Source organism: Argentina anserina, chromosome 6, assembly GCF_933775445.1.
Source record: "Argentina anserina chromosome 6, drPotAnse1.1, whole genome shotgun sequence".
In the NCBI taxonomy this organism is placed as follows: domain Eukaryota; kingdom Viridiplantae; phylum Streptophyta; class Magnoliopsida; order Rosales; family Rosaceae; genus Argentina; species Argentina anserina.
The window spans coordinates 13,755,747-13,772,366 of record NC_065877.1 but is presented as its reverse complement, the minus strand read 5'-3'; the positions used below and the strand labels follow the sequence as shown (position 1 = coordinate 13,772,366).

The following is a 16,620-nucleotide window of genomic DNA, read 5'->3' as shown; positions in this document are numbered from 1 at the left end:
GAGGACGCTTGGTTATACTTGTTCGATTGTGTTTGATTTCTCATTCATTATTATTGAAATTGATTGCTATATATATTGCTTGGACAAACATCATTCTTTTTCAATATATTTACATATTTTTTCAGAATCTTTAGCACCGTGTATGACAAGGCACTAACCTTTTAGGACTTCTAAATCTAACAAGTCACAATAGAGTAGTAATCTCAGCTTACTGAAGATGAAGGCATTCTGCACTGTCCTCTTTCTTCTCGTTTCAGGTTTCTCTTTCAACTGCTCAATTTGTCCAATCTGATATTATCATTCTCGATTTTTCTTTTTCTGCTAATTTCAATATCACTTCCAAACATTTCTGGTACATTACAAGCTCATTTCAGTTCTGCATATCATATTTCTTCCATAGAACTAGGTCCAGATCCGTTAATTAATATTAACTGCCTAAAGAAATGCTTGATTGGCTTCAAAGCACTAAATATTCATGGTCCAATGCCTCATACTTGAATCGTATGCATATTTCTGCTGTTGATTTTTCTGGACAGTTGGAATCTTCACGGCAGCTCTCTGCGATCGGGCACACGCAGCGAGGATACCTGAGCATTCATGTCATAAGGAAATTGAATCAAGCAAATGTGAGCTCCAAAAATGCATTCATGAATGCTCCAAAGAATCTTCTGGCACAGGAGTGTGCAAAAGTAGAAATTGTTTTTGCACATATTATTGCAAGGATCCTCCCAACTGATGCATTGCAATGCATTCGTACGTACCGGGAGATGAACTTTAAGACTGAATCATGAGGCAATGTATATCATCAAAAAGCTAATATCGGTAGTAAATAAAAGCATTGCTATTGATGTTAGTGAGTTGTGTGATTTTTAGTATGTTTCCGGCTTCTGCGTTGTTAGCTGCTAGTACAAATGCGAACCTGTTGCTCATTTTCTTTCACTTATGACCGGAACTTGTACAACAGAATCATTTTCATTGCACTGAAACTCGTTAACTAAGTAGGTAACCAACTTCACAGGCAGGCGCCTGATAGAGTATGGTGAAAGTATGGAAATTATCCCAAAAGAAATAGAATGAATCTTTTAAGCTGTTCACTTCTGATTAATAATTTTTGTGATCAGTTCTAATAATCATGTAAGACTTTCAAGAACAACCTCCTGGAGACGATCTGCCATTCTACACCCACACTACAGATGGTTATATTTTATCCTCATTCCAACTTTTGTGTTCTTACTAGTGTTGAAAATAAGTATGGACCTCGCAGCATGATTATTTTTGTCATCCGTGTATAGCTTATCAGTACCTCAACGGCTGATACATTCTTGTTTCGTTCATCCAACGGCTGCAATGCTCTTAAGAAAACAGAACGCTAAGCAGGCATGCTCTATGCATCCATGTTGGGTTCACTTGAAGTCTTGAACCAACAGCGATCTCCCAGAGTGAATGCATAGTATAGGCATCTTATTTTGTTTAGTGAATAGATTTTTGACCGATGGTTTTCCTCTTCTTTATGCATCATCTTCTAGTATTCCGTTACAAGTTGCCGTGTCTTGGCAAAATCCGGCAACACTCGAGGCAAAAGAAAAGTGAATATATAATTCCGAGCAAGATGATCCTTTACCAAAATCACTACTGTGTTACTTTCTTAAATTCGAAAACTTGACCATGAAAAGAACAAACTTGTGCACATCTGCATTAGTGAATTGATCGCTACAATTGCTTCTTGCAACTTCCAGCATGTTCGGCAATCCTACTTCACTACAGCGAGTTGTGAGAATGCGAAACAAGTTAAGGCAGCATTTTTGGCAGGTGATACGATCCAGATTTCAATTTCCTGAACGCTCAAAAGTTCCAATCACTACTGCAGCTCAATGATGCATCAAATCCACTTCCAAGAAAAAACACATAAGTACAGAAGTAGCATCTAAAACATGGATACCGTACTTTCATCTGATTGAATCTTGCCGAGGGAATGACATCTAATGACAATTAGCAGGAAGAGGAAGTATAATGCCCAACCAACAGAACAAAATTAAATCACAACCAAGCACAATTTTATATACTAGCGACCAAATAACCAGGCCAGTTTCCAACAGGCACAAAGTGATGATATGCACACACCAAATTCTATGCAAGCAAAGGCCTACAGCAACTAATATCATTGCTTTCCCATTTCTAAAAGACTGGTTCATTACGTAGCACAAGCAACTGCAATTGAGACTGGTAATGTAGCGGGATGAACATGTACAACCTAGCTTACAAAATCACCAATGCAACTATCATGTCAACACTAGACCATCCCACATTCACTGCCATTATAAGAATTGTTATACCCATATTGCCAACATACCACACAAATCCCGGCAGATGTTTTAGCTAGGAAGCCACAATCGGTGACACTACTCAGTAATAGACACCAGAAAACCCCTATAGAACAAAAATGAAAACTTAAGGCTGCTTATCAGCTAGAAACCTAGCAAATTGCTTATGACACTGATATACCAGATAAAAGCTACCACTAAATAGCTAAAACCACAATCCTTTTGTGCACGATCTAAGGAATCAAAGAATGTAATCTAACAGGTTATGTAAGGCTGAACCCTAAATAAGTAGCCACGAACTTATTACCGTGTATTTGTGGCTGCAACATTGACTCAGGTCACCCCAATTCATAGTCGGCATCCCACATCAGTATCAATGAATCACTTGTCCAACTTATATTAAGCACCAACTTGCACCATGAACCAATTAAAAATCCAAGTTATATCTCCAAGTTACTCGCCCATCTCGCATTCATATGCAGCACCAGCTACTAAAGGACCATTCAACATGCCACCTTCTTATAGACCCATTTCAGGATCAATTTTTTTTCAAAACAAAATGGATTATCAGGTCAAACTTATAAATCCTAGCGAATATAACACTTCACAGAAACAAAGAGTGGCTCCTTATTCTTACCAAAGTTCATCTTGTTGAAGAAAATCAGTTTAGTTTTTGGCCCATCAAACAGCTTACTGAAATCACAATCATACTTCTAATACCAGCGAACAGCATCACTCTCACGGCAAACAGCGTCAACGGCTAATAATCAACATCCACTATCCAGCCTCGATCACTCTAATCCCGAACACAGCTATAAAAACCCAAAAAGTGGTTCAAGATGAATCAGTCCTATAAATGAACCACCTAAACTACCACTTGGCAATAATTGAGCAAGTGAAGAAGAAATAAAACAGTAGAAGAGGAGAATAACACATACTAGAGAAAATACAGTGAAGTATCCTTCGCAGATACTGTAATACTAATCTACAAACTACAAAATGCAATAATTGCTATCCTGTCCCAAGCTATTGAAGGATGCATAATAGAACACCAAGTATAACGAAAACAAATAACTAATAACTATCATATCACAGTTCAGCTAAATCCAGACATCAGATGAACATCCAGAAAATCGATATACTTTCCTGAAATCTGCGTAGCTACCAGAAAATCAATCCTGCAATATAGATACATAAATATACAAGCTTAGCATACTCCCTTGTACTATAAGTCATTCCAGAAGCAACCGTTCCAGTACACATCTACTTACATCATCTGGATGTCGAGGGGATGGGCTTCGAGAATAGCGACGACCTCGTGGTGAAACACTTCGAGAAGCAGGGGATCGCCCAGCGGGACTGCGTCCATAAGGGCTGACACTGCGGCTTCTGCTTAATGGAGAAAGACTCCTGCGAGGTGTAAGACTACGCCGAGCAGGGGATGCACTGCACCACATTAAGTAAAGATGATCAAAGTATTTTCAATGCTATAACAATAAACAAAAAGAACTGGAAGTGATTATAACTTATCAAAAGAACGGCTTCGGATAGGACTCCGACTCCGACTATCATCATCATAGCGCCCTCTTCCCCTGCTCCTATAGTAATCAGGACTGGCACTAAGGCTCCTGCTTCGTCTACGGTAGTCTCTGTCCCTCCCATGGCGGTATCTGTCACGCTCGTACCTATCCCAACTCCTACTGCGACTTCTCCTCCTGTAGTGCCGATCTCTGTAGTCATCGCGGTACCTGGCGAATTCAAAGCACTGAGTAACACATATTTTATGGTACCACTGTTACCTGAGTAACACATATAAATGGGTACTTCAAAAATTAAGTTTAAGCCTTGCAGAACTCCACGAACAGACTACAAATTTAAGGTTTGTAGGACTCATGTTTCCCAAATTATTTATTCGCCAATAAGCATCTATTCAAGTTTGGAGTTAGGTGCATCACATTACGTTCCACCAGATAAAAGGTTACATTGCATTCAAACAAATTTTCCTAGAGTTGAGAAAAACAAAACAAAACCAGTGTGGTTAAGCCACCACCAATTGACTGATATTCCACCTCCGGATGGGGAGGATAAGAACTAGGAGGTTAATGAGTTTCCAGTTTTGGAACCCAATTGGTACCCAACGAGCGCCTTAGCCATTTTATCTGTTTCCATCCCTATCTAAGAAACGAGTCTTCACATCCTTGGTTCAATTGATATAAACTTGGTATTACAATGAAAATGGTCAACTCCTTAAAGAAGCTAAAGGCAGAAAACTCACCTTCTCCGAGGACTGCGACTTCTTGACCTGTGCCTCGATTTTGGTAGAGTTTCAAAAACCCTTCCTTTATGGCTGAAGGAAGAAAAGCAAGACAGAAAAGCATATTACGATTATTAACAACAAATGGTGAATGCCACCAGAAAAATGCAATTTAGTATATGTAGCCAAGTGTATGACAAATCATACACTTACAAACAAAATACATACACATAAATCTAAGATTACACGATTGAACAACTACAAAAAAAAAAAAACAAATAGAATCATGATCCACCGATAATGCAACGAAATGTACATCCATATAACAAAGAGGCCAAGAAAGCATTGTTCAGCATCCTGAGGAAGGCATTGACAGATCAGAAAATACATATGCAACAACCACGCACAATGGTGCAAATAAGATCGTAACTGAAGTTCATAGATCATTATATGTACATAGCACAGATTCAACCGAAGCTAAACCATGCTGATCACCAATTTACTAAATAGAAACATACAATTATACAAATAATCAATATAACTTACATCCTCTCTGCATTAGGCCCATATTTTGCAAACTGAACAGTTATTTCGCGACCATCAACAACTCTTTCTGCAAAATACAATCGGCAAGCTCCAGTTAGCATATCTAAAATTAGTGACCCAGTTCTTAGAAGAGAAAAGAGTCAAGCATACCATCGAGCCTCTCAACTGCTTTCTGTGCCTCATCAGCATACTTGTATCGCACAAAAGCAAACCCCCTGGACTCCCCAGTCCTAAACCACAAGACAACAATTAACATCCAAAAATCAATCTCAGTCCCACAAAAAAAAAAACACTAAACAAATCCAAAAGAAGGAAAAATGAGGAAATCCTACAATTTCCAAGCCCTCCGAAAACATGAAAAACAGAGGATCAAAGGCTTTCAATTCCAACATCTTCTCAGCATCAAAAAGAAATGAACAAATGGGAATTACATAAAACCATATTGAAATTAACCATGTAGTAAATGTAACCCCAATTATCTTAATTCTTGTATCATATCTTAAATTTTCGACATAACTGGAGGAATCAAACAGGACTTAGAGTAGTGTAAACAAACCTTCTGTCTCTGGGGATGAAGATGTCGACGACCTTGCCGTACTTGTCGAAAAGCGGAAACAGATCATCAGCACTCGTCCCTGGTCATAATGAATCCGATTCATTAACACCATGCCACCAATTATCACAAGAGAGAGAGAGAGAGAGAGAGAGACAGAGAGAGAGAGAGAGAGAGAGATTACGGAAGGTGATGTTGAGGACGAGGAGAGAGTAGGTATCGGTGATGTCCGGAGGGCCGGACCTTCCGAAGTGAGACATGGTTGAGCTTGGAGAAAGAGATTAGGGCTTGTGGTACAAAGAACTTCCTGAAGTATCTGTAAGGGGGGTTCTGGAATTTGTATATATAGAGGAAGAGGAGGGTTCTGGAGACTGTCTGGAGTCTGGACTTTAAGCGGTGGTCATTGGATTTGGATTTGCCGCTCAAAAACCCAAGGCCGCTTATTTACTGGACTTTTGGCCTGTTTTACTGGACAAGACAAAAGTTTGAAAAAATTTCTGAATTAACTTTTTTTTTCTTCGGAAAATGCATTAACAGAGATCCGGTTATTTTTTACCAGCAGGTAATTTGCAGCCTTGGAAGTTAGAGTTTGCCGGATGTTAAGCAGTGTTTCCGACTCAATTTGTTGTTTAACTTTTGCCGGATGCTTATTTAAAACTGTCCATTTTTGACAGGATAGAACAATGCTTCATGGTGCATATATACATTATAGTGATACATAAGATAGACCAACTATATAAGAAACTTGGTGTGAAGGTTCATGTCCACACTAACAACATTGTGTGAAGGTTCAAAATAGAGGAGCATAAGCATGAATTCCGAGACACCTTCTGGATGTCAAACCCGAGACTTAGTAGACACCCATTGAATTACTTGGGTCCCAATCACGGCCCAAATCTAAACAGCAAAAGGGGCTTTCTTAGCCTAAGCCCTTTAGGCTCTTTAAATATGGCAAGATTGGGCCATAAAGCTAGGTAGATCAGAGCCCAAAAGAGATTTGGATACCCAAACCCGCCCTACCTCGGAACTCGAATTTAGACTGCCAATGGCCCAATACCTAGCATCACTGCCAACACCTGATTCCCAATCCTGAAGAGGAGACTTGCACGTCTATTAGGAAAAAGGCATCATTGTCTCCACTCATGGTCCCAAACCGGCACCATTGTCCATGCCCAAACCAAATTGAGTTGCCTCAGCATCACTTGACATGGTTGATTAGTCTCAACCACTTCTTTGTGCCGGCTTTCAAAGTTGATAGACTCATGGCTAGTTTGACACAACTTTTGGAGCTGTTTTAGCTTTTGTAAGTAATTGATGACGTTTGATAAACTTCTTTAAAGTTACTTTTGACTCAAATTGATTTTGGCCAAAGCTAAAATTGAAAAGCTAGGGGAGGGTAGCTTTTAAAGTGGGTTTTGGCAAAAACACTGAGCTACAATGTTTTTAATGAAATTTTATGTGCAATCCATTTTGTCCTTAGTCTTTCCTAAATATTACATGCCCATAAATTGGGTTCTATTTAATTATGATAGATAAATATTTTTGTGTAATATTATAGATGAATTTTGTTGAAAATTTAGGTGTTTTAACGTAATTTTTTTATTTGGTTCAAATAATGTATAACCAAAACAATTGCAAATAATTATACTAACCATTGGAATAGTCCTTAGTGTATAATTCATATAATTAATACATAAATTAAAGATGAATGAATCATTTTGTCCATTTTAATAACACTTTAAACATTTATTAATATTTTGGTAATTATACATACTAAAAGACATTTTTGTTTACAACTCACCAAACATAAATAATAGTTTTTTGTTCTCACAACACTTTCTAAAACAGTTTACCAAACGCTTTAACAATTTTCTCTCACAACAATTTTAAAAGTTATTTTTCTCACAACAATTTTAAAAATTGTTTTCCTCACAACACAGCTGTATCAATTTTGGCCTCAAAATCTTTTAAGTCTCGCTTGTTGTGGTCTAGCTCGGTCAGAATTGTTTTTCCACAATGAACACTCAGAAAAATCGACCTATTAAGTGATGGAGATGATGGGGACAATAGTTGATCGATTCAAAACCCCGAGCAAGTTGGCGAGACTGAGAGGCCGCCAAAGAATGGTGGATGCTAGTTTCATGTAGCAATAATTAAAGCGTTATGTGCTTTCTTGTCCAAAAGAGAAAAGGAAAAAGATTAGGAAACTGTACGTTTCCTTCTCATTCACTCACTTAGTCTTCTCCCACGTACTCTATTGTGCTTCCAGGCCAAGAAGTCTATAAATAGAAGGACCGAGCTAACAAAAACTTCACACAGAAATTAATCACCTCTTGCACACCTAACTTCCTGCAAACTCGTAAGCAATCAAGAGAGATCAAGATGGCATTCTCAAAGACTTTTCTTCTCGTCGCTCTTGCCTTTGCTGTTCTCCTCATCTCAGCTGAGGTCTCGGCTCACCGTAAGCTAGCTAAGACTACCCCTACTACTGGTATGTTTCTCATTTTCTCCTGAACTACGTTCTATAATTTGACTATTTGACTGCACGTACTATGTTTCTTTATTGCTTTTACTCTAACACGTTGATTGTTTCGAGTGCAGAGAGCGCCAACACTGATGATTTATCACATCGCACCCTTGATCCAAATCACCCAGCTGTAAAACCCGGCAGAAAAGGAAAATATGGTAGACAGGGAGGACGCGGAGGACATGGAGGGCATGGACCTCACACTGTTGAGACTGAAACAGAGAACTAGATGATGATGACCGTTTGTACGTCTGCATGCAGTGGTGTACATTGCAGGCGTACGTACCTGATGCAAGGGTATTAATATGGAATCAGTAGTGGCTTGTTTCGTAATGAATAATAAGTGTGTTTTGGATGAGCAGTTCTCAAAACTCTCAATCGATCACATCTTTGTAATTCGATCCTTGAATTTCATGTCATGAACTATATATGATCCACCTTATATTAAATGAACTCGATCATGCATGATTGTCTATCCCTAGCTATATCAGATCGAGAGTGGAATTCGAAAAAGGGTAAAATGTGAGAGCTAGCTAGCACGCCTAAACAAAATTCTAGAGAATACATCCCGGACCAGCTTTAAGGATATGAGTAAATGCAAAATGAACCACCATTTTGTGAACCATCTACATCCACCTTAGGTGAGCAGCTGACTTAACATATCCTATTGACCAAAAAAAAAAGACTTAACATATCCACATCACCATAACATAATTAAGCTTTTTTATATTTTTCTTTTCTTAATTAAAAAGTTGGCTTTCTTGGATTTTATGTTTTAAAAACTAAATGTTATCTAACTAATCTAAAATGCGTCTTTAGAAAATGTAGTTATTCTCCTCTCATGATCGAGTCGATCTCAGCCCACCCACCTTTTGGTGCCAAATGAATGCCAGAGTAAGATAAATCTCATTATCCAAACACAAGGAATTGGTGTAATATATTAATATCATAACATATGAACAGTAATAATTTCAGTTCTAGATATTATCTACCTCACATTGATGATTGATCGATAAAATCTTGTCAACCTCACAATGATCGATGAGATCGGGTTGAAAAATGCAGAAATAAGGTTTTCTTGAATATATGGTATATAACCAACACAAGGTCATCATCGGAAATAACGGGGTCTTAATCTCCAACCTGTATCAATATCTCTTATTTTAGGGCTCAAATAGAATGAATACTACAACAATAGTGGAACTTTCAAATTATATATTGGTTATTGGATTGGGCGTGGTTGAGCCAGGTCGTTTTGATTTTGAATTTTCATATTGTCAATTGTATGTTTTGCTGGAAGATCATAATAGCAAGTTGTGATATAAAGCTGCTAGGACTGCTGCATCTTTCTTTTTGCTGTAAGGTAACTTTTTTTCCTTCTCCAACAATGAAATTTATGAAACTATCAAAACTTGTATTATGTTATGCTATTGTACAAGTTACGAATGAAATAAATCAAACCGTTAAATAAAGAGGGAAGCCCATGTGCATTGTGCAAATTAAGTACGTCGATTATGGTTAAGTATTGTGTTTCTACTTGCTTTCGTTTTATTATGGTTGTAGTTTTGTGTAATATGTATAGTAGTACTGAAGAGAGTGATCACTATCTGGATGAACCTGCACTGGATACTGTGAAGAGGATGAAGGTAAGTTGAATGGAGATGAGTTGTTATTTATATCTGCAGATCTTTAATTTTGTGTATCTGGTGTTTCGTCATTTTCATGCACTTGGGTTTTTTCTATTAATTTTGTCATGGATTTATGCGGAATCCCTTGTACGTTTTCAAAGACTCTCCATATACTTTTTTGCCTTGTATGGACTAGGAGAGCTTCCCCAGGTCTGCCACTTGATGTTTTATCCCCAGTTCCTTCAACTATTGCATCATTTTGTTACCCTCTACTCTACAATTGTAAATTGCTGCTCTTGTTATATGATATAGATTCTATTATCCTCCCTAATGCCAAGTAGGCTTCAATGAGGAAGGGAGAGTTATTGGTGTCACATCTGAAGGTGAAACTGCTAGGTGCACAAAAGTTGTATGCGACCAGTGACCCTTCTTACTTACCCAACAAGGTAAATTGTATGGTTCTTCTGAGTTTGCATAGAATTTGAGGTGCTCATTACTTATCTTTGTCAAGATTAAATAAACGTTAGTAATAAAGAAAGTGCTACTTAGATGATCGGGAGTCTTCTAGAATCAAAAGGAGTGAAGAAACTGCCAAAAGATTTGATATATAATCCCATCCGGCTTAGTGGTGGGATAATTTTATTGTTTGGAAATGCAAATGTGTCTATTTATCTATAGGCCTCATATATCATCGCATTTCTTCTGTATGAAGCTTGAAGGGTTAAGAAAAATGATGTTATCTTGCACTAAGATTCAATTTCGACAGGTCAGAAAAGGTTGGTAAGGTTGCAAGGGCTATAGCCATAATGGACGACCCAATTCCAAACAAAAATGATTCTCATTCAGTGCAGGTTATCTTGCCCCAAAAGCAGTTGGGTCGCAGATCAGATGTGTAAGTATAGACTGCCACAAATCATCTTATGCATCTTATTTCTGTGATACGGTTGCTGCCTATTCAAGGAAACGAATCTGTTTGATGTTCTGTCTATTGATCCTGAGTTTGTCTCTTAATGGTACTTATGAAGCAAATATTACTTTCATTGTTCAATAAGCAACTTCCATACACTGATAGCTACAATTTGATTAGAGGAGTATAAATGAAATTTGGGTAGGTTGATTAGTAAGGTAATCTGCTATCATAGTTTGAGTTAATCTACTAATGTTTTGTGGGACGAGAGAAAATAGCAAAAGTAAAAGTGTTCATTTCTTTTGATAAGATACTTTGTTCTATTTATATGAGGTTTCTTGTATACTATTTTTTATTAATCCTAAATGCATAGTTAGCTCATAGGAAGCACGGAAACGTGTCTTTACCCACGTTTCCCGCTTCCGAAGCGGAACCACTCCGGAAACGCGACGGAAACGTCCGGAAACGCGCCAGAAACGCCCGGAAACGTGTTTCTAGAAAAATGTATTTTGGAAACGTGGTGGAAACGCGAGTTTCCAAAAAATAAAGGTTTTTTATGTTTTCTATAATTTTTTAAATGAAGGGCTAGACCTACATTCGTCGAGTCAAATAACTTATTTCGACATATTTTTGACCTCCCGCCGAGTCCCCGATCCTCATTCTCTCTTGTTGATACCTAAATCTCTCATTATATTTGTATTATTTCGAATATTGAACACCAAGTTATTTAAGTTATTTGAGATTTTGAGTTACTTAAACCAAAAATTTGTTATTATATTTATTTTTGTATAATTTAAATATATTTATATATTTTTTATTTCGACGTTTCCAAAACGTACCCGCTTCCCAAAATTTTTGAAAAACACGCTTCCGCGTTTCCAAACGTTTTGTTTTCACGTACCCATACCCGATTCCGTACAACCTAGGTTAGCTCACAGACTGTGGACAACAAAGTCAGTTTATTTGCTGCTTAATTGCTGCAAACAAATTATTGTAGTAGTTCAGTCTATTGCTTATTTGCTTTGATGTATATACAACTCGTTTTCTTCTGATTAAAATTTAAAGTTGTAAACTAATATTTGTTAAGTTAATGAACCCCACACATAGTGATGCTTATACTTTCTTCGGTCTATGGATAATGATATGCAATGAGCAAGAGTGGGTTAGTTTTCAGAGTAGTTATTGGACTGTTTGATTGCAATAACATCTGTAATTTTCTCCATATGTTTGTTTCTCTTCCAGGTAGAGTTTTAGGGTTTTACATGGAAAAAGCAAGGTATGTAGCACTGGAATGACTCAGATACAACATCCTTTGGGACATAGATAAACTTAGTTGAATATGATGACACTACGATTAATTGTACTACTTACACAAGGACCTCTTAAATTATCAAGAGACAATATACAAATGAAGGTCAGTAAAGCGCGGGGCATATTGTTATATGGAGTGACGTAGGTCTGCTTATCTCTTGAAATCTTTTCTAGTCATGTTCACAGTGGCTAGCGTGAGTATATTTGGTACTTTTTGTATTTTGAGAGATATTGTAAGTAACTTAAATTTGTGAGATGGGCATTTATTACCACTTGGCTTATGTTATGTTGTACAATGATGAGTGATCTCATATGAAGAAAGAAGATGCTTTCACTAACGAATATGTTATGCTTTCACCTATGTTATGCTCTCACTAACGAATACGTTTCTGCGGGATTAGGTGACTAATCATAGGTGCACCTTTGTGGGGATGTTGGTCGACGTTTTGACAATTTCTTGTTGAGCAAAGGGATATGAAATTTGAATACAACTGTTAGAGACCGATTTTGAATACAGTTGTTTTGTTTTTGGTATTATAATTCCTTAGTTCTATTGGATAGTTGGGCACAATGTAAAACTACATTCTTTATCTAATAATAAAACAAGCTAAATTTTGTTATTTTTATTTTTTCCTAAGTTTCTTCTATTTAATTCAATGAAAATTAAGTATTGAAATGAAAACATAATAATAAGTTTTGCATGGTAGGGTAGGAAATACTCGTCGGAAATGATATTATTACCAACTGAATTCTGACTAGTTTTTTTGGACGGATAAAGTGACATTTCTAATGGAGTTTATGACTTTCATTTGGTTGTAAATGGCTATTATTTCCGACCAAAATGGTTGGAAAATAGCATTTGTTACCAAGGTAGTATTGACTGAGCCCGACCAAATTTATTTGGTCGGAAAGAGTATTAACGACCAAATGAGGATTTTTTTCGACCATTTCAAGGGTTGGAAATCATGTTTTGTGTTGTAGCGCGTCTTCATCCAAAAATTAGAAGAAGAATGCAGTCGATGAACATTATAATCCCAGATTAAAAGAAAAGAATCCCAAGTTAAGCATCATGATATGCATCATCACCTCATTTATCTTCGTGATACAAACAATTAATTAATTAATAGAGAAAGATACTTGGTTCTGCATTATAATTAAATTGATGTGAGAATTTTGGAGATGGTGAATAGAATAAAAGATTAGAAAGATAAGAAAAAATAGATGGAGAAATCGTGTATCAGTTTAGAAGTGTAAAAAAAAAAGTAAAAGAAATAGGGCTTATAAGATAAATCGAAAGTAAAAAAACATGAGTGAAATCTTGAAATTTAGAAAAGAAAAGAAAATATAATATAATATAAAAGAAGCTAAAATAATGTTATGGTGATGTGGATATGCCAAGTCAGCTATCCACCTAAAGTGGGACGTATGCGGTTTACAAAATGGTGGTTCATTTAGCATTATTCTAAGGATATATATAATGTTTGATTAAATACTTCTGCTACCTTAAATTTTGCACTTAAAAACAATTTTGTCCATCGACAGTTTTGTCAACTCCGCCAAATTAATCAGTTATCTCACTGTCATGCCAAACATTTGATTTTAAAATGACTAAAATATCCCCATTAGAAATCAATTTGATTTGTCCTCGTTCTTTTTCTCTAACACTTTTATTCATTTTTATCTCTTTAGGTTGGCTCTAGGTGGATTTTTCTTTCTTAATGAAGCACTATTGAAAAGTTTGACAATTTCTTTTGATAACATTTTCTATTTTTCATATCATATAAAAAATATATATATATATATATACACATACACGTACATATAAGTTTGACATTTTGTGTTGATAACATTGTTATAATTTATATTTGATGCACCAAAAATATATTAAGAAAAAATAAATAGAGAATTGACTTAGAAAAGAAAATAAATTGATTTGAATTTGGGGTATTTCAGTCATTTTCAAAACATAAAAGAATTTTATACCGGTCAACTAGCAGAATGATAAGACTGTCAACAAATTTGAGTTTAAGGGTATATATACCAATTTAATTTGAAAATTAAGAGACAAAACTGTTTTAAGTGTAAAGTATAAAGTGACACCAGTATTTAATTATATAATGTTATATAACGTAATTAACTTCTCTATGGAAGCACCAACTTCTTCTATTTTGCAATAGGACCTCACCCTATCTGAGTTGTTTCGAAACTCCGAAAGCACCAACTTTTAGCAAACCAGAAAATTTCCTAGGAACTGTATGTATGGAACAATATATGCATGAGTGACGAAAGTATACGAAGAGTGGCACAGGTTGAGTGTGCAGAACTGAGTAATAACAAATAAGGTCTATATAAACTGTAAAACTCGTGAACATAAAAATCAAGAGAGGGCTAGCTTAGTGGATCTTTTGTAATTTGGCACCTACAAAATCAACTTTAATTGATAAAAAATAATCATATTTAACCATTGACATCTTCTCAAGAACTTTCGAAAAAACAGAGAATAATTTTAAGTCCTTTCAAAGCTAGTATATACTATTGGCGTGTAGTCATGCACTTGCTTACGAGTATACTGGTATTTCCTCAACGTCAAATTCATCAGCTTAATTATTTGGATTATATTTTGTTTGTCCTACGTTCATTCTCCCTCAACGCTGAATTTCCTAGTACTGTAGATTGGTTACTGGTCCTGGAAATTGTTTGCCTTTTGATGGTGCCCTAGTGGTTAAACATTCAGAATCTCCTGGTTCAAAGAAAATAGAGTTGCACAATACATTGCTTGTTTTGTAGCCCTAGATGAGGGGTGCCATAATTAATTCGGGATTGGGCTTTCTTGACTATGGTCTTGTAACTAGAGGTGATATTTGGGTTGAGAGTGAAGAAACTATTTCTACCACCAAAATTCCCATATGATGTAATGGTTTTATTTCAAAAAAATGATAGTATCTTTCTCAAATAAAAAATACGCGGCATATGAAGGTTGGAAAATCTAACGGAAAATGGTCATTTATGAAAACCACACGAAACATATGAATGTCTTTGAGTTAATTGTCAAATATATTCTTCTTGAAACTGAAATCCGTTGTCTGGCAATAGAGTTGTCATGCTTTACAAGATATATACAGGAGAGAGAAAGCTTAATCTTACATTGAAAATTTTGCGGTGCATATGCATGATATATATGCATCTTAAAATCATGCGGTCCTCATTGCATTATGAGTAGAGTTAATATGAGAACCTCGGTAAGTAAATGTCATGATGGATCAAAGTCATGTTGGTCAATCTCCAGGTTAAGCTAGGAAATAACTTAGTCAACTTAAAGTAATCGTTAACCTTCCCTGGTCAAACTAGGAAAATGTTAAGTTCTCTTTTTTATCGACATAATGGACTTACTCTTTGATTTCAACATCGTTGGTCAAGAATTTTTTATATTACGAGCATTGTGTGGCACTCGAAGTAGCAGTACTTTAGATTTAGCTTTCGGTGGGGACTCTACATGTCCATTCAGGGTTGGAGAGTTAACCCTCCTATGTAGCTTTTGGCCAAGTTATAAATACATAGATTATGACTCAGGGTTGATTTACAATATGCATTATATGTTATGAAAATCCGAGACTAGACAACTTTTATGTTAAGGTAAGTTGGATAGAATTTCCAGTTTCACCTGCAAATGAATGAGATCCGAGTTATAAATCATCTTTTGGTGTTGATAATAACAAACCTCCGGTTGTGTTGTGCCTTGCTTTATTATCTCTTACTCTCGTATAAGACATTTACATGTCACAAGCAAGTAAAAGAGTCAATTTGAGTGCACGTTAGGGTACTAACCATGATAATGGACAATCTCGCCAACCAACTGATATTCAAACTAGTTGATTGTCGGTGGTGCTTAGATAGAGTGTTGTTTGAATCTCTACCACTATATGATTAAACGGCCTTACTATTTTAGCATGATTTGTGTTTTCTAAAACTTCTATAAATGTTTACAATATGATTATTTTGGCAAAAAAAAAAATACCTTAAGTGATTTATGATTTTTTTTTGTATCCCAACTTGTCTTCAAACATACATGAACATGCTAGCCACTGTTAGGTAACCGAGAACGTCACTCACCCCTACAACAATCGCCCCTACTAGTCACTACTTCCAATGTATTGTTTCTCTTTGTTGTAGAATTAAGTGTCTCTGAGGATTATATGCAAATTGTTATCACCGTTTGTGTCTTATTGATGTTGTTGTATTTAAATACAATTTGGGTAGGTGACTATATATCACCACCTTCAGGTGTCTCATTTTATAAACACTTGTTTCAGATAAATGCTTTAAGTAGAATGTTTGATTTGTGAAAGTAAAAAATCTTTGTTTAAAAAAAATTCACATGTTTTTAAAACTTTCAAAACCGTTGTTTGGCCATGATTTATAACTCATGTAACATAATTGCCCTATGTGAGCTTATTTTCTTGGGTTCGGCTGGATTCAACCAACGCCAATATTAACCATGGTTGCTCCCTCATTAGGAAAATCGATTATACCCCTCATTTTCTCTTCCTCTTCTTCACCTTCCATCAACTCAACA

At 36.1% G+C, this 16,620-nt stretch overlaps 2 protein-coding genes across 6 annotated transcripts; one reads left to right on the top strand and one right to left on the bottom strand.

Moving 5' to 3' along the window:
* Positions 1–1,204: 1,204 nt before the first annotated feature.
* On the bottom strand, positions 1,205–5,984 carry LOC126799328 (serine/arginine-rich splicing factor SC35-like). 5 transcript variants are annotated; one of them, XR_007672612.1, is made up of 10 exons: positions 5,859–5,984; positions 5,678–5,756; positions 5,272–5,351; positions 5,122–5,188; positions 4,597–4,668; positions 3,848–4,069; positions 3,593–3,767; positions 2,959–3,133; positions 2,629–2,839; positions 1,205–1,834 (listed from the first exon to the last, which is right to left on the bottom strand). XR_007672612.1 is itself a non-coding variant. In XM_050526512.1 (8 exons), exons 1-8 carry the CDS (start codon positions 5,932–5,934, stop codon positions 3,494–3,496), a joined length of 777 nt encoding a protein of 258 aa, XP_050382469.1. In that variant the 5' UTR covers positions 5,935–5,984; the 3' UTR covers positions 3,144–3,493. The 5 variants fall into 5 exon arrangements, 1 of the variants encoding a protein (XP_050382469.1); XR_007672610.1 differs by having other exon boundaries at positions 1,205–2,839; XR_007672611.1 differs by having other exon boundaries at positions 1,205–2,836.
* A 1,985-nt stretch (positions 5,985–7,969) lies between these two features.
* Positions 7,970–8,654, top strand: LOC126799338 (uncharacterized). The gene is made up of 2 exons (XM_050526523.1): positions 7,970–8,165; positions 8,276–8,654. The coding sequence occupies exons 1-2, from the start codon at positions 8,057–8,059 to the stop codon at positions 8,428–8,430; spliced, it is 264 nt and encodes an 87-aa protein (XP_050382480.1). The 5' UTR covers positions 7,970–8,056; the 3' UTR covers positions 8,431–8,654.
* Positions 8,655–16,620: the final 7,966 nt, after the last annotated feature.